Source organism: Bos indicus x Bos taurus, chromosome 10, assembly GCF_003369695.1.
Source record: "Bos indicus x Bos taurus breed Angus x Brahman F1 hybrid chromosome 10, Bos_hybrid_MaternalHap_v2.0, whole genome shotgun sequence".
Lineage (NCBI taxonomy): Eukaryota > Metazoa > Chordata > Mammalia > Artiodactyla > Bovidae > Bos > Bos indicus x Bos taurus.
In genome coordinates, this window is record NC_040085.1 from 3064462 (window position 1) to 3083221 (window position 18760).

The 18760-nt window shown below is 34.9% G+C and overlaps 1 protein-coding gene across 2 annotated transcripts in view; it reads right to left on the reverse strand.

Annotated features, from left to right (window-relative positions):
• The window catches only part of AP3B1 (adaptor related protein complex 3 subunit beta 1), a 235789-nt gene that overhangs the window by 192108 nt on the left and 24921 nt on the right, over window positions 1–18760 (reverse strand). For both annotated transcript variants that reach the window (XM_027552928.1, XM_027552929.1), the window contains exons 2-3: window positions 14615–14690; window positions 439–513 (exon numbers count right to left, since the gene is read on the reverse strand). In XM_027552928.1, the coding sequence (XP_027408729.1) occupies window positions 439–513; window positions 14615–14690 (151 nt within the window). The remainder of the gene's footprint in view (window positions 1–438; window positions 514–14614; window positions 14691–18760) is intronic.

Sequence of the window (18760 nt, forward strand, 5' to 3'; positions counted from 1 at the left end):
ATCCTGCCTTCTGCTCACCTCCTGCTACACTGAGAAAGGGTCTACCAGAACTAAGATGCTCCAGGAAAAGCACTAGATTTGGAGTCCTAACACCTGGATTCAGTCTCTGCCCTGATTAGGCCTGGACATACAGTACTTTAAAATCAAGTCCCAAGAGCAGAACTTCAACAAAACTAGCTTCTAAGAATACTTAGAAAGTTACCATCCTTAACCAAGATGAAGTAATCTCAATTTTACTTTTCACATTCTCCAGGAAAATTCCAAGCTAAGATTATGTCTACTTTATATTCAATTCCACCTATTAAGATTACGGACATTTTATTTGTATCAAAAATCTAGTGACACTTAAATACCTTATGTTGTATTTCAAAGTAACTGAAAAGTATATGATTCTATCACAACAAAAGGAATCATGAAAATTATGAATCAAAACAGTACCTCAATATTTTTACTGGCCACATTCTTCACAACAGCAGGAAATAGTTCAGATGCATTTTTCCCTTTTGCAATCATCTGAGGAATAAAAGTAGAATATAAGAGCTCAAACTTTTAAAAAATTAGTCATTTGAAAACAAAACATAAATTCTACATACATATAATATTTAGAAGATAAGCTACAGAAACAAGTTAAGCTATAGAATTAACAAGCTTAACTCTTTTTGAGTCATCTTACTTAGCCCAACTATCTGCACCAAAGAACAATCTCTTGTGAATCAATATAAATACACAAATACATAGACATATTAGGGAAGAAACACAGTAATTTAAGACATACAATATTTATAATAGATTTCTATGGTTAATGGCATTATAAACATTTTCAAATATTTGTACTCTAACAAGTTTTTACATTAAAGATATAATACATTTACAGTGGGGTGGGGGTGGAGAATAAATGTTATTCTAAACAAACTACAGTCATTCTTTCTCCCTTTTTTTTTTTTAAATAGATTCCCCTACTTCTCCAACCATTTTCTTCAAAGCTCCCTTCACGAGGTCCTCTTCCTTTCCTCATTAAAGTTAGGTGTACCACCATATTTTCTAAGAGAAAAAACAAGATTCAATTCACCCTCCTGCGTTAACTTCTAATTTTTTACAAAGATTTTTGCTATATACCATATCTAAGGATAAAAGGATATAAGGTGTTTAGTTTTATAAATTTACAAAAACATTTTATAAATACTATGTGACATTTTAAACAATATTAATCTCAGTTAATAATCTCTCAGAAGATTTTCTACATGACAGCTTTAGAAAACTCTATTATAAGCTAATCTTCATTTTCTATTTCTTTACCTGTGAAATTTCTTGTTTTGTGAAACCTTCTGAGGATTAAAGAAGGTTCATAAAGTGGTGCAGCTAAAGTATTTTTATGCGATTTTTACAATTTTCTTATCTGTAAAATAAGGAGAGAGGGATTCATGTTCTCTAAGATCCCTTCTTTCAGTCATTCAATAATTACCTAAGTCAGATATCCTCTTCTATGATACCCTATTCCAAGGCTTCCCCAACTTTAGTCTACAGAATGCTATTCAAAAAGATGTTACTACATGAAGGAGAAAAAAAATCCGAGAGTCAAATATATTCAACAAACATTCGCCAAGAGAACATTACATGCCAGGAACTATTCTAGGCCTTGGGGGTAAAACCGTGAACAATACAAAGTCTTTACCCACTGGATTATTCACAAGTGCTCAATTGTGTCTGTCTCTGTGCGACCCCGTGGACTGCGGTCTGCCAGGCTCCTCTGTTAATGGGATTTTGCAGGCAAGAATACTGGAATGGGTAGCCATTTCCTCTTCCAGGGGATCTCCCTGATCCAGGAATTGAACCTGAATCTCCTGCATGGCAGGCAGATTCTTTACCTCTCAGTCAGCAGGGAAGCCCCTCACCCATCTGAGCTTACTTCTAATGGGGGTGAGGGACAAAAAACAATGCGAGGATAACAGCGCTATGGAAAGTTAAAGCACTGCAGGAGAAACCAAAGTGCCAGGGTTAGGAGTGGGAGTTGTTCTTTTGTGTTTTGGTTAGTTTTTGCATGGTATATATTTTTCCATCTTTCTATTCTTTATCTTTACATTAAGAGTGGATTTTTCCTAGAGAACATATGGTTCCATCTTGACACTTTGATCCAATATGACCGTCTCTTTTCATTGGTGACATGAGATGAGTACTGATGCACTTAGATTCAGCTCTACCACTTTATTCATCATTCCTTATTCCCTGTGCTTGTTTTGTCCTGACTGCCATTACTCTCATGATTCAGACATTTTTTTTGGTATCCAATAACCTAACATATTTTTATTTTTATATTGACTATTTGGCAATTAACTTTTTGTGTAATTTTTATTGGTTCTTCTAGAAATTATGAAATAATTACAAAGATGCACAAACACAGTTTACAGATACATAGATAAGTAAGTCAAGGTATGTCAAACCTTCTACGGTCATCTCAGAGTTTATATTTTATAAGTTACTAGGTTATACGAGTTCTTTATATATTCTGCAAAGTCTACATCAGCTATGATTAAAAATATTTTCTCCAGTGGGTTGCCTTCTCATATGGTTGACAGTGTCATTTGATGCACAGTTTTACGTTTTGATATAGTCTAAACGATCAATTTTTTCTTTTTGCTCACCTTTTGATGTCATATCCAAGAATCCTCTGACAAATCTCATGTCATACCCTGTGTTTTAGCTCTTACATTGAGGTCTTTGACTCATTTTTTAACTTATTCTATATATGGTATTAAGTAGGGGGTCTAAATTCATTCTCTTGCATGTGGGTTTTCAGTTTCCAAACACTATTTGGGGAGATTCTACCCCCACTGAATGGTCTTGCACCCTTGTTGAAAATAATGTGGCCACATACATGAAGTTTTTCTTTTAAGGCACTCTATGTGTGTGTATATATATATAAATAAATATATACACATTTATATATATATGTCTGCCTTTAAGCTGGTACCACACATTTTTTAAAATTTAACAATATATTTTATTTAACCTTATATATCCAAAATACTAGAATTTCTTTAAAAATGTTTCACTGACTTCTAGCTCCCATGGTTTTTGATGTTGATTTTGTTTTGTTTTGTTTTGTTCTTGATGGTTTTGATGTTGATATGGAGTTGTTCAAATTACTGTTCCCTTGTATGCAATGTATTTTTTTCCCCAAGTACTTTCTAAATTTTTTCTTTATTGATTTCCAGTTTAACTGCTATATGTTTATGAATGGTTTTCATTCAGTTTTATCCTGATTGGGGTTCAAGGAGTTTCTTTTATTTACAAACTTAAGTCATACATCAAGTTTGGGGAGTTTTCAACAAGTATGTCTTCCAAGTATTTTTCCTGCCCTAAAAAAATGTTAGATGGACATATATATTGGATATTTTTTACCATCCAATAAGACCCCAAGGTTTTGTTCCCTTCTTTTTAATCTCTATTCAACAAATTGACTACTTTCTAGTGATTTCAACTTCTGACATATCGATTCTGCTATTCAATCCAAGACATTTTTGATTCCAGATATGACACTATATCCATGTCAGAAATTTCAACAAATTTCTACATGATGTAATTAACTTGAGATATTTTGGAAAACTATTTACCTATGAGCTATTACCTGGGGAATAAGTAGACACAGGCTATCCCTTTTCCTAGAGTAACTTACGGGAGGAGAAGGGGATGACAGAGGATGAGATGGTTGGATGGTATTACGACTCGATGGACGTGAGTTTGAGTAAGCTCCCAGAGTTGGTGATGGACAGGGAGGCCTGGCGTGCTACAGTCCATGGGGTCACAAAGAGTCAGACATGACTGAGCAAGTGAACTAAACTGAGAGTAACTTACCATCCAATCATAAGTGGCTTTAATATTTCTCACTACTGAGGTATAGAACAAGAGAAATATTTAGGTATTTACCCATCTTTTTGTTAGTTTTTCCTTTTTATTTAAAAAATTCCAGATTTATTGATATACTGACATAACTAAGATCAAGGTGTATAATGTGATGATTTGACTCATGTATATACTGCAAACTGGTACCACAATAAGGTTAGTAGCACCTCTATCTATCACCATAAAAAAATTGTGTTTCTTTTTGTGGTGATAGATCTACTCTCTTAACCACGTTCAGCTCTCACAAATGAGAGCATTCAGGAGCTTGCCTTTTTATACAGTATGTTACAGTTCACAAAAGACAGCAGTTGTTTTTGTTTTGTTTTTACTTCTTACATTTTCTTTACTACACTTTAACCAACTAAAAAGGATAATAACATGATCAAAAACATCATTTAAAAGCCTCTCAGACTCTATGGTAGGCAGCTTGAGACAGTTTCCAGTCATCCCTACCCACAGTATACACACTCTCATTAACTACTCTTATTGTATACAGGCTAGACCTAGTGACTTTTTTAAAAAAAACTTTTTATTTTATATTGGAGTATAGCTGATTAACAATGCTGTGATAATTTCAGGTGGACAGCAAACAGACTCAGCTATACATGTATACATTCACTTCCCAACTCCCCTCCCATCCAGACTGCCATGTAACACTGGAGCAGAGCTCCCTGTGCTATACAGTAGGACCTTGTTGGTTATTCATTTTAAATACAGCAGTGTTGGTACCACACATTTTGATTACTGTAGCTCTGTAGTAAGTTTTGAAATCAGAAAGTGTGAGACTTCTAAACTTTATTCTTCTTTTTCAAGACTGTTTTGGCCAAGGACTTCGGTCTAGTGGTTAAGAATCCACTGTGCAATGAAGGGGACTTGAGTTTGTCCCTGGCCAGGGAATTAAGATCCCACATACTGAGGAGCAACTAAACTGCAAACCACAAAAGAGAGTCCATGTGTCGTAATGGAAGATCCCACATGACGCAACTAAGACCCAATGCAGTCAAATAAATAAATATGCACGCGTGTGTGTGTGCATGTGTGTGTGTACAGATTTTTTTTTTTCTTTTGGAAAAAACATCCCTGGGATTTTGATACGAATTGCACTGAGTATGTAGATAACTTTGGGGATATTGGTATTTCAATAAGAATTCCAATCAATGAACATGGGATATTTTTCCATTTATCTGTGTCTTAATTTCTTTTAGCAACATTTTAGTTTTCAAGGTACAAATACTTTGTTTCCTTGGGTAAGTCTATTCCTAAGTATTTTATTCATTTGTATACTACCATAAATAAGACTGCCTTCATAACTTCTTTTTAGGACTGGTGATTGTTACTGTATGGAAACACAACTAATTTTTATGTGTTAATTTTCTATCCTGCAACTTTGTTGAATTTGATTATTAGTTCTAAAAGATTTTTTGTGGCATCTTTAGGTTTTCTAAATATAAAATCATGGTGTCTTCAAACAAAGATAATTTTGCTTCTTTTCCAATTTGGATATCTTTTATTTCTTTTTCATGCCTAATTGTCATGGCTAAAACTTCCATTACTATGCTGAACAGAAGTGGGGAAAGTAGGCAGTCTCGTTTTGTTCCTGATCTTAGAGGGAAAGCTTTTAGTCTTTTACCACTGAGTATGAAGTTAGTTGTGAACTTTTCTTTAAAACACTTTAAAACACGGAGGTAGTTTTTTTATTACTAGTTTGGTGAGTGATTTATCATAAAAGGTGCTGAATTCTGTCAAATGCTTTTTCTGTATCAATTAAAATAATCTTATTTTTTCCCCTTCTTTCTGTTAAAGTCCAACCGAATACCATGTAACATGTATGGCTAAGAAATAATTTATATCGGGAGGAGGGAGGAGGGTTCAGGATGGGGAACACATGTATACCTGTGGCGGATTCATTTTGATATTTGGCAAAACTAATACAATTATGTAAAGTTTAAAAATAAAATAAAATTTAAAAAAAAAGGAAATAATTTATATCAATAGCTCCAATTAGAAATTTGAAGAATTTTATCCATCAAAAGAAGGTTCAGATTTGCTCATTATCCCAAAAAGACAAGCAAACTAATCTGAGAAAGACCTTTAACATCCAACACTTAGTAAAAGAAAATACATCAAAGATTTCGATACACTGAGATATTCCATTCCTTCAAGGACTCGGAATAATCAACTCATCAGTATTTTAGCTAAAAAACGTATTACAAGTTCACTACATGAAGCAATACATTTCAAATTCTTAGTTCACATTTCATCAAACCAAGATAAAGTATGAATATGTGCTTTAAACATTAGACATACATTTTTAAAAAATATTAAGAAAAATAACATATGTATGTTTCAACTTGAGTCCTGCAGTGTAATAAGTGACCACAAGATTTTGAAGTAGGTAGTTTTTCTTCCCTAAGCATGCTTTGGCATACATGAGACTTTATTCAACATATGAACCATTGGAAACATTTCCCCACGATTCTAAATAAGCCTCAGGTATTACCAAAGAAAGATAATAAAATGAACTGAGACTATCATTATGGTTTCTTGCTGATAGATACTGCTCACGAGATTCTGTTGTTGAACTGCAGGGCTACCGACTATGAAAGATAGTCAGATGTGCACTGCCAGCATTTTGATATATATCAGAAAGTAATGTAAAACAAATATATAACATTTAAAATTTTGGCAAATTAAAATTTAGAAATGTTTAAAGGTTTTTAACTATAAAGCTAAGGTCTTAAAACTACCCTGTATACAATTATATGAGGTGATAAAACCCCATATTCAGGGCTCATAAAATCTAAATTATGTAGAGAAATGTAAATATTGAAAATTACATTTAAAAAAATAAAGAAAATTTGAAGCCAATATAATACTCTACTAATTGGCCTCTAGCAAACTACTTCTACCCAACAGATGTTTTGAAATGATGCATAAATGTATATACATGAACATAACATTTAAAAATGATTTTTAAAGCTTCCACAAAGAAACATGGTGCTAACTAGAAATCACACTAAAAACTGGACAAAAGTAAAGATAAACAAATAATTTTTATAATACACAGTGGAAAAAATTTCAAGAAAAACAATTACTAGTTATATAATAAAAGAAAAAATTAGCAACCAATAATTGCGAGTTTAAGAGTGAAATACAAGGGGAAATATCTGACAGAGCTACTGTGCTACGGCTTTGATTTTCTATTTTCTTCTCCAAAAGTTAAGTTAGAAAAGATGTGTGGTGATGAACAATTTCTCCAAAAAGAAGCTAGGTGAATTAATTTTGGAAGCACTTCTTGAATCAGACCAACCCATGCCCTTACTGAATTTTTAATTTTGTTAGTTTAATATTAAAACAAAATTAAAAGATATCTTTCCCCATAGAACGTTAATATGTCAAAAGCTGTACTGTCCAAATGTGTTTCTTAAGCTAGTACACACTACTACTACTACTACTACTACTGCTAGTGTTTTAAATCGGGACATGGAGTTTCTATTGTGAACATATAAGAAAAATTAATATTCTTTTTAAAGGCCTTTTTTCTTTTAACCACTCAAGAAATATTTTAATTTTATGGTTAAAGGAAAGTGATAGGTAATACCTGTCATTTTATTTTTTCTAATTACTAACAAGAGATTAACTTATTTTATTTGTTGTTAGTCGTTCAGTTGTGTCTGACTCTTTGTAACCCCATGGACTGTAACTCGCCAGGCTCCTGTGTCCATGGAATTGCCAGGCAAGAATACTGGAGTGGGTAGCCTTTCCCTTCTCCAGGGGATCTTCCTGACCCAGGGATCGAACCAGGTCTCCTGCATTGCAGTCATATTCTTAACCGTCTGAGACACAAGGGAAGTCCTTTTATTTGTTGTAACAAATTCCTAAATGAAAACTGGGCAAATAGTATCATATATGGCCAGCTGCAACCTACTGCCTTGACCTTCATTCCTAGGGTTTCTTTGTTGCTATGACTCTTGATTAAGTGGCCTTGGGTTTACTTTTTAATTTTCCTAGTCATCAGTAAATTCACTTGTATGACATTACTGCCAAATGAGAATAGTTAAATTACTGTAAATTAATACGGATCATCAAAAAAGCGAAAGCTCCAGAAAAACACCTACTTCTGCTTTATTGCCTATGCCAAGCCTTTGACTGTGGGGATCACAACAAACTGTGTTAAATTCTTCAAGAAATGGGAATACCAGACCATCTGACCTGCCTCCTGATAAATCTGTATGCAGCTCAAGAAGCAACAGTTCGAACAGGACATGGAACAACAGACTGGTTCCAAATTGGGAAAGGAGTACATCAAGGCTGTACACTGTCACCCTGCTTATTTAACTTATAGAAGAGTACATCATGAGAAACACTGGGCTGGATGAAGCACAAGCTGGAATCAAGATTGCTGGGAGAAATATCAATAACCTCAGATATGCAGAGAGTTCCATAAAAAATACTACTTCTGCTTTATATCTACTTCTGACACTACAGTTAAGGCAGAAAGCAAAGAACTAAAGAGCCTCTTGATGAAAGTGAAAGAGGAGAGTAAAAAAGTTGGCTTAAAACTCAACATTCAGAAAATTAAGATCATGGCATCTGGTCCCATCACTTCATGGCAAATAGATGGGGAAACAGTGACAGACTATCTTGGGGGGCTCCAAAATCACTGCAGATGGTGACTACAGCCATGAAATTAAAAGACACTTGTTCCTTGGAAGAAAAGTTATGACCAACCTAGAAAGCATATTAAAAAGCAGAGAGATTACTTTGCCAACAAAGGTCCATCTAGTCAAAGCTTTGGTTTTTCCAGTAGTCATGAATGGATGTGAGAGTTGGACCATAAAGGAAAGCTGAGCGCCGAAGAATTGATGCTTTTGAATGGTGGTGTTGGAGAAGACTCTTGAGAGTCCCTTGGACTGCAAGGAGATCCAACCAGTCCATCCTAAAGGAAATCAGTCCTGAATATTCATTGGAAGGACTGATGCTAAAGGTGAAACTCTCGAATACTTTGGACACCTGATGCGAAGAACTCACTCATTATAAAAGACCCTGATGCTGGGAAAGATTGAGGGCAGGAGGAGACGGGGACGACAGAGTATGAAATGGTTGATGTCAGAGATGGCATCACTGACTCAGTGGACATGAGTTTGAGTAAGCTCCGCGAGTTGGTGATGGACAGGTAAGCCTGGCATACTGCAGTCCATGGGGTTGCAAAGAGTCAAACATGACTGAGCAACTGAACTGAACTGAACTGAATGTGATGTAGCGTTGTGCCATGAAGAAAACCTTATATTTATAGACATTTACTTATGTTCATTGAATTTATCTTATTAAATATCATTACCATTTTAAAAAATTGAAACACAGTATTTAATAGCAATCAAAGATACAAAATATTTAGAATAACTATTAACAAAAAAAAAAACAGAACTTAAAATTTTACACTAAGAACTATACTATAGTGTTGATAGAAATTAAAAATAACAGAAACAAGAGAGAGAATTACGATCATGGGTCATAAGACAAAATGATGTCAAAAGTCAATTGATCTATAGATTTAATGCAGTCGTATCTGACTCTCTGCGATCTCACAGACTATACAGTCCATGGAATTCTTCAGGCCAGAACACTGGAGCGGGTAGCCTTTCCCTTCTCCAGGGGATCTTCCCAACCCAGGGATCAAACCCAGGTCTCCTGCAATGCAGGCAGATTCTTTACCAGCTGAGCTACTAGGAAAGCCCAGATTTAATAAATTTCATTATAAATCCCAGTAAGATCAGTCCTGGGTGTTCACTGGAAGGACTGATGCTAAAGCTGAAACTCCAATACTTGGCCACCTCATGCAAAGCATTGACTCATTGGAAAAGACCCTGATGCTGGGAGGGATTGGGGGCAGGAAGAGAAGGGGACGACAGAGGATGAGATGGCTGGATGGCATCACCAACTCGATGGACATGAGTTTGAGTGAACTCCGGGAGTTGGTGATGGACAGGGAAGCCTGGTGTGCTGCGATTCATGGGGTCGCAAAGAGTCGGACACAACTGAGCGACTGAACTGAATGAACTGAACTGAAGGTTTTTTTTTGTAGAAACTGACAACCTTTCAAAATTTACAAGGAAATGCAAAGGATATAGCATAAACAAAGCTTTTTTTTTTTTTTAAGGAAGACTTCCAGTACTTTATTTTAAAGCTACAGAAATCAAGGGTGAGGTATTGGTAAACTGAGGGCCACAAAGACCCATGAACCAGGAGAGTTCAGAAGTGGGTCCACAAATACACAGTAAACTGATTGTCATTTGAGGTTGAAATTTGGTTGGGAAAGGATAGTTTTTTAATAACAAACATTGAAATATTTAATAAAAATGGAGGCAAATTAGATATACATGTGTTAAAAAAACATTCGTCTCTTAATCTCACATCATACATAAGAAATAATGCAAACGAGATCTCAGACTTATACATAAAGGCTAAAAATGAGAGGGGAGATCTTTGCAATAAAGGAGCAGGCCAAGATGGCTTAAATAATAACTCATGCTCTGAATCTAATAAAAAAACCCTCAACACAAGACAAAATGAAAATTATAATACAACTTCACTTAAATATATAGATATATATCCACTTGAATTCCGCAAGAGTAAAATATTACAAATATTTCCATTAAAATCAGAAACAACACAGTGTTGTCTTCTACCATGCCTACTATTGAACATCATAGTGTAACTTAATTCATGCAAAGAGAGAAGAGAAACGAGTAAGAGATAAAAATATTTGAAAATAAATCTGTCATAACTTCTGGATAATGCAATTAACTATACAAAAATCAAGCAAAGAAACCAAAAAACTATCAGATTTAAGAAAAGTTCACTGAGAAGGTCAAATACAAGAACAGAAAAGTCATTTGTTCTCCTATACACTAGTAATAATTAATTTTGAAAATATAACGAAAGGGACCATTCATAATGGCAAACGAAACTGAAAAGTACGTAAGAACGAATCTAGCAAGGAATGTTCAAGATTCCTTATGATTAGAAACTATAAGATATGAATATAATGCTACTGAAAGACAGGAAAAGAGTGGAGATGGAAATACACAAATTCCTATTACCCTAATCAAAATCCAAAAACAATTAACAGAACTTTACAATTTAATCCTAAAGTATACCTGGAAGATGAAATTTTTACTTTGTATATCTCAATATTATTTGAAAATTTACAAATACCTATTTGTGTCACTTGTCTAATAATTTTTTTCCAGGTCTATGGAGATATAATTGACATAGAATACTCTGTAAATTAAAGGTGCCAACAGGTACAAGAAAAAGATGTTGTTCAACATCAGTCATTATCAAGGAAATGTACATCAAATCTACAATGAGGTTACCACCTCAAACCTCTTAGAACTGCTATGAACAAAAAGACAAGACATAACAGGTGTTTGTGAGGATGTGGATAAAGGGAAACACTGTGCACTGCTGGTAAAGTAAACTGGTAATGTGAGCTATACCTTACATCTTTCTTACACACACACACATACATAAATGTGTCTGTGTTGTATATAAAATGGGATATTATTCAGCCATGAGAAAGGAAGAAATTCTGACATTTTTAACAATATGGATAAATCCTGAGGACATTATACAAAGTGTATACAAAGTGAAGGAATAATTTTTAATTAATAATCATTTTCCTACAGTTGTTGATCAAGTTCCAAATTTATATTTATATAAACTTCCTAATAAGAGAAAGTCTGTAACTACCAGACTAACTACTACCATAGTTATATTTATACTTCTTTATGATGTCTATTTACATGCAAATTACATTTATAACACTCAAGTAGTCTAGATTGTTGAGAATATCCATTTTATTTATCAGTTTGAAACAGGAATATAGAAAAAAACTACCAAATATATCATTTTCATATTTAGGAATTTCAATAGCATCCTCAGACTTAGTGAAATAATTTACCTTAGAGGGATGTAAAACCAAAATTCAGTGAAATAATTAAGAGTACTGCCTGCTTTATATGGCACTGCAGGACTGTATCCTGCAGGTCTGCAAGCTGAAACCAATGTAAAGCAATCTTGACAACTGGATCTGTAACTTATAAGAATTTTGTAAAAAACATTTAATACTCTCTTATTACTGTCAGAAAAATATAGGTAGGAAAATGAAAAATGATAAAATTAACATTTATTTAATATACTGTACCATAAAACATCAGAGTCATTGAGAATTAACTGATCAGGAGTAGTCTGAATGGACCTGCCTTATTCTCATCATTTGAAGTATCAAGCAAGCGTCTTTAGGGCTTCCCACGTAGTGCTAGTGGTAAAGAATGTGCCCTCCAATGAAAGAGACATAAGAGACTTGGATTCAATTCCTGGGTTGGGAAAATCCCCTGCAGGAGGGCATGGCAACCCACTCCAGTATTCTTGCCTGGAGAATGCCATGGTCAGAGGAGCCTGGTGGGCTAAAGTGGGGTGGCAAAGAGTTAGACACAGCTGAAGCTACTGAGCATGCGTGCATGCAAGCATCTTGTATATTCCTTGGTAAATTAATTCTAAGTCTGGATCAGCTTCCAAGGTTGTGTCATTGGTACTTCTAATGTGGTGAATTATCTCCTAGAGTTCCTCTAATGTGAAGATTTTGGCAGCATCACTTCCTCTGGCATATCTTCAGCCTTTTCATCACAACCATTTTCCTCATTTATGTTGAAAAGCCTACCTTACTGAATTGCCTCTAGCTACACGTCTGTGCATGCTCAGTCATGCCTGACTCTGCAATCCCATGGACTGTAACAGCCCGCCAGGCTCCTCTGTCCATGGCATTTCCCCGGCAGGATTTAGAGTCTCTCCAAAAGTGGCGGCATCAGCATGCCCACAGTCACCAACTTCTCCACAATTCCAGTTACATTCTACCTGAATTTCATTTCTAGTGTTATCACTTTTCATTTCCTTCCTGCATTTTTATCTTTGTTGATCAAATTCTTCTTTTAATCATTCATTTTGGTAAAATGTCAAGTGGGCTTCTCACTGGTAAACAAGGAGGGATCACTACTGCATGCTTTGCAGTCTGTACACAAGCTGAGCAACACACACAGTGACCAACTGCTAAAAATAACTTTGAAAGAAGTGACATGACATACGCATATTTGTTATATATATAGTGAGTTGAGGACTGGAGAGTTAATGATGAAACAGTATGCAATTACTAAGTCAATGTACCATGATAACTGAAATATAAACCTATTGTGAGGAGACTGGTGTTATTTAACTAAACTGTGGTGACTGAAATTCAAATCCCAAAGCCATGTAAAGCAAAGAACTACCTCTCCACAAACGCTATTATTATATGGTATAACATTGCGTGTGTGCTCAGTCACTCAGTCGTGTCCAACTATTTGTGGCCCCACAGACTGAAGTCTGCCAAGTTCCTCTGTCCATGGGAGTTTTCAGGCAAGAATACTGGATTGGGTTGCCATTACGAACTTCAGGGAATCTTCCTGACCCCAGGGACCAAACCTGTATCTCCTATGTCTTCTGCATTGCAGGTGGATTCTTTATCTGCCGAGCCACTAGGGAAGCCTTGGTTTAACATGAACAAATGAAAAATTTACCAAAAACTCTTCAACCTTTGCCTCCATTACCAAATGACATAAATCTAAATAAAAGAATCAAGCAAGTTCTACAGGTATAATTAGTCCTTGACTTTTACATATTGGGTTTTCACAACAACAAACTTTTGAACACAGTAAATTCATATCTATAATCATCCTTCGTAAATGGGATTTGGATTTTAGAATGGAGATTTCAGACTCTCATATGGTGGCACTGTCTGCTGGAAAACAGTACTGTTTCAGCTGTGTTTACACCCTACTACAGTAGAGTTTATTTTTGCAATTACGTGAATTTACTACATTTTGACCTGATACAAAAAGTTCTGGAAAACAAAATCAGCAATGGTGGTGAAAAAAGCAAAGTAGTAGTAAGAAAGACAAGGTCTGACAAATTTAATTCCACTGAGACAAGCAGACTCTTTAGCATCAGATAGTCACTCAATTAAGCCAGTTTTTTTCACTGTCAGTACAAACAATCAAAAAAAAAAAGGGCAAGACCCACACAAATTGCAAAAATATTCTTAAACATTATATAATCAGAAATTGCATTATATTTTTAATTCTGACAGTAGAACCCCTTACATAATAATATTTTAGACTACTATCTGAATTTTGCATTACAACAGAAAAGTAGAGAATGTTTTTACATCTCTTAATATTCATTAGAAGTTCTATGCTGATAAACTGAATAAACCATTTGTATTAGTAGTAAAGAAATTTGAAGATCAGAAGAAAGCATGCTCACAATTTTTAGGTCATAGAATGACCAAAAAAATATCCTTTAGCTCATTAGTATCCCTCTTTGTAGGAAGTCAAAATATTGTAGTATATAATCTTACTTTCTCTTCAAGGTGATTAGCACTCTCTATTTGACAAAAGAAATATTTGAGAAACAGAAAAGACAGAATTAGAACTCAAGTTTCTGAATTTTGTTACTTCATTACTTCTTCCAAAACATTTTAGACAGGAAATTCTAATAATAAAGGGTAGATGGGAATGCTTGATTTGGTAGTTAACATATTCTACAATATATATTTTTAGCATATCACTACTTGTCATTTATTCAAAAGTCAAAATGATCTAATTATTTTACCTACCCCAACAATCCGTTTCATAGCATCCAATTTAGCAGAATCTTTGTTGCTCTCTAACATTTGCTTTAGATCTTCATTTCTACACACAAAAGAAAAATTGCATATTTAGATTTTATATGGCACAGGCATTAAAACATGTAATTTTAATAACATGATGTACATTACTACCAAATTATTTTCTTACTTGTAATTAAGTACATGTTTCTCATCTAACCCTACAAAATAATATCAAAGTGGTTAAATGGAATAGAACACTACCCTAACAAAGACATCTACAAGTTAAGTACAAATAAAAGTAGGAAAATCAGAACAAGACTCATGAAGTATGTCAATGTCAACATCTTGGCTGTGATGTTGTACTATAGTTTATCATTGAAGGAAACTGGGTAAAGGGTACACAGAATCTCTCTGTATTACTTTTTATACCTGTATATGAATCTACAATTATTTCAAAATCAGAAATTTAATTATAAAAAAGTTATATAACAATTATAACTCACTTATAAGATGGCACACCAATTTTTTTAAATGGTCAAAAAAACCTGAACAGGCATTTCACACACACACACACAAAAAGATTAGGAAAACTGTTAAATACTTAAGGTCATTAACTATCAAAAATGCAAATTTAATGAGAAACCATTACACATCCATGAGAATAGATGAAATTAAGACAATGACAATAACAAATATTGCCAAGGCTACGGAGCAACTAGAACTCTCATACACTGCTGGTAGGAATGTAAAAGAGTACAATCACTTTAGAAAATTGGGAGTTCCTTCCAAATTTAAACATAAACCTACTATGTGATCCAGTCATTCCACTTTCAGAGAAAGAAAAACATTCTACAGAATAACTTTAAGAATATTCACAGCAGCTTTATCCATAGCAAAAAAACCAGAAACAATCTAAATGTCCATCAGCAAAATGGGATTTAGCCATACACTGGAATATTACTCATGAAGGAAAAAGAACCAACCACTGATACATGCAATAATATGGATGAAGTCTCAAAATTATTATGTGACTGAAAGACACCAGACACAAAAGACCATAATTGAATTAATTTAAAGTTCTAGAAAATGCAGTCTGTAGGGACAGAACCAAGGTAGTGGATTCATAGGTAGAAGGAGAAATGGACAAAGGGACATTAGAAATTCCTTCCATAAGAAGATGGAAATGTTGTGTATCTTCTTAACTGTGGTAGTGATTTCACAGGTGTATACATCTGTCAAAAAGCCATCTGCGACTACTGCTGCTAAGTCGCATCAGTCGTGTCCGACTCTGTGCGACCCCATAGACAGAAACCCAGCAGGCTCCTCTGTTCCCAGGATTCTCCAGGCAAGAACACTGGAGTGGGCTGCCATTTCCTTCTCCAATGCATGAAAGCGAGAAGTGAAAGTGAACTCGCTCAGTCGTGTCTGACTCTTAGCGGCCCCATGGACTGTAGCCTACCAGGCTCCTCCGTCCATGGGATTTCCCAGGCAAGAGTACTGGAGTGGGGTGCCATTGCCTTCTCTGAAAACCCATCTAATTGTAATCTAAAATTGGGTAATTTGGTGTATGAGAATTATACCTCCATTAAAATGATATTAAAAAGTTTTTGTAGCGTTTTATTCACATGTGTGAATAAGATATAAATACTCCAAAAGATTAAAAGACATCTGTTTCTGAGAAATACATTATTAAGGATCTGATAAGCCACCATTATACATACTCTGAAATTAAGAGTATCACACTTAAGTCTCAATCTTACTCAAGAATTTAAATCACTGAACCTTATTTTAGGACAGCACTGAAAAATCCTCTTAAATGACTATAAAGATTGTAGTATTACAAACTATAACTAATCACTTTGTACTCGTTATCAGTTTATGATTAGCAATTTTTAATAGTTTCTACAACAAACTCTCCAGAAAAGAGATTTTAAAAATTTACTCCACACAGCTTCATGCAATACAGTTCAAGGTGCTCACACGCATGTGCGGACCCAAACGGAGCTTCTGAGATCAGAAGCTCTCTGATCTCAGCTTAAGCTTAAAAGTAGGTGAGAAGAGCCTCCTTAACTCCTCTAAATAGACATCCTTGACAAAAGTACTTTACATTTTACAAATTTAGGCCTAATACAGGCAGTAAGCACATACCAAGAATAAATGATTGATCATGTGTTATTATGAGCTGAATTGTGTCCCTTCCAAAATTCCTATGTTAAAATCCCAACCCTCAATATCACAGAATATGAATGTATTTGAAGAATCATTGAAGAGGTTAATTAAAATAGGTCAACATGGGTGGGCCCTCATCCAATATAAGTGATTTTTATAAGAAGAGCAGATTAGGACTGATTCACAAAGCCCAAAAGATGACCATGTGAGGGCACAGCAAGTAGGTGGCCATCTGCAAGCCGGGGAGAGAGGCTTCAGCGGAAACCAAATCTGCCAAAACTCTGATTTGCAATTTCTAGCCTCCAGGATCTGGGGAAATAAATTTGTGATTAGGCCACTGAGTCTGTAGTATTTTGTTATGGCAGTCCTAGCAAACTAATACTGGAGTTAAATGTTGCTATGCTATGCTAAGTCGCTTCAGTCGTGTCCGACTCTGTGTGACCCCATAGACGGCAGCCCACCAGGCTCCTGTGTCCCTGGGATTCTCCAGGCAAGAACACTGGAGTGGGCTGCCATTTCCTTCTCCAATGTGTGAAAGTGAAGTCACTCAGTTGTGTCCGACTCCTAGCGACCCCATGGATTGCAGCCTACCAGGCTCCTCCGTCCATGGGATTTTCCAGGCAAGAGTACTGGAGTGGGGTGCCATTGCCTTCTCCGGAGTTAAATGTTACAAACTGTCATTGCAGGAAAAATAAATAAAGGCAATGAGATTTATTATGAAAAAGTTACTCTTCCTTTCCAAGCAGCTCATAAAATTAAATACAATGGTGACCACTAGCAAGACACAATAAATAATCACAATAACTACTTTTCTCTAATTAAAAATATAGCTAGAAAACATACAAATAGTAAGAAAGTGACATATAAGAACTACATCTGAGGATATATAACAACCAAATATAAAATACTCCAATTGCTCACTGCAATGAACTCAGAATTCCTTCTTAAAACTCCCTGTTCTTTCACACTGCACTGTTAACTGAAAAGGAACAAAAATTCCTTTTGTTGAAATTTTTTGCGGCAGGACCCACAAATCAGGTTTTTTCCCCCTTCTACTTTTTGCTATTTTCCTATTTTACTTACTGACCATGTAGGCTTTTATATTTTTTTAAAAAACCTAAAAGAAACCTTTAAACACTTTTTGTAAATAAGAACTTGAAAAAAGGTAAAGTAATTAGATAAGTAAACAGAAAGAGTGACCACACACGTACATGTCAAAAAAAAAAATTTCATTTTCTCATGTCTGATCCCTTTTTTCCCCAAGAGTATTCTACCAATCTTCTCTACAAGTGTTATCTGGAGAGAAAAATGAGCAATGAAGAATAATGAAGTGTCAATTTTCAGGACATTCCAACCTCCAACTCCAGGTGTAATCTTATTCACGGCCTAATGAAAACTTGGTTTGTTCCTTATGCTACAGTTCCGTTCCCAAACACCTTCATGTCCTGACCCGCTCTCTTAAACTAAAAATAAGAAAACAGGGACCCGATATTAAAGTCAAAGGTTTTGCTCTTCATGGTTAACAGAAAAGATGGTCTTCAATAACAAATATAAATATCTTCAGTGTTAACATGGGGAGAAAGCTAATAACTTTGAGGTTCAGAGAAAAGAAACAAGAAAACTCCTAGGCACTGCTTCAACCTGATGTAATATTCAACTTCTCAGATATGTCATAAAGACCCATTGAAAATTCTGATATAAATTACATATCTCTACCCAAATTCTTCTTTGCTTGTCACCAAAACAGTAAAGATATGGGAAAGTTAATACAAAAACACCTCGTTTACTCTCAAGATATGTTCACTTGTACTGAGCCATTTTAGGTGTACCTCCTTCACTATATAGATTCAAATATGGTCAATTAACATGTATTACTATATTAATCTTAAGAATTTAGTTTTATAATTTTGAAAAATCTAAATAAGGAACAAAAAGAAATTCTTTGTGTGAAACATCAAGAGTTGATTCAAAACAATGCTGAAT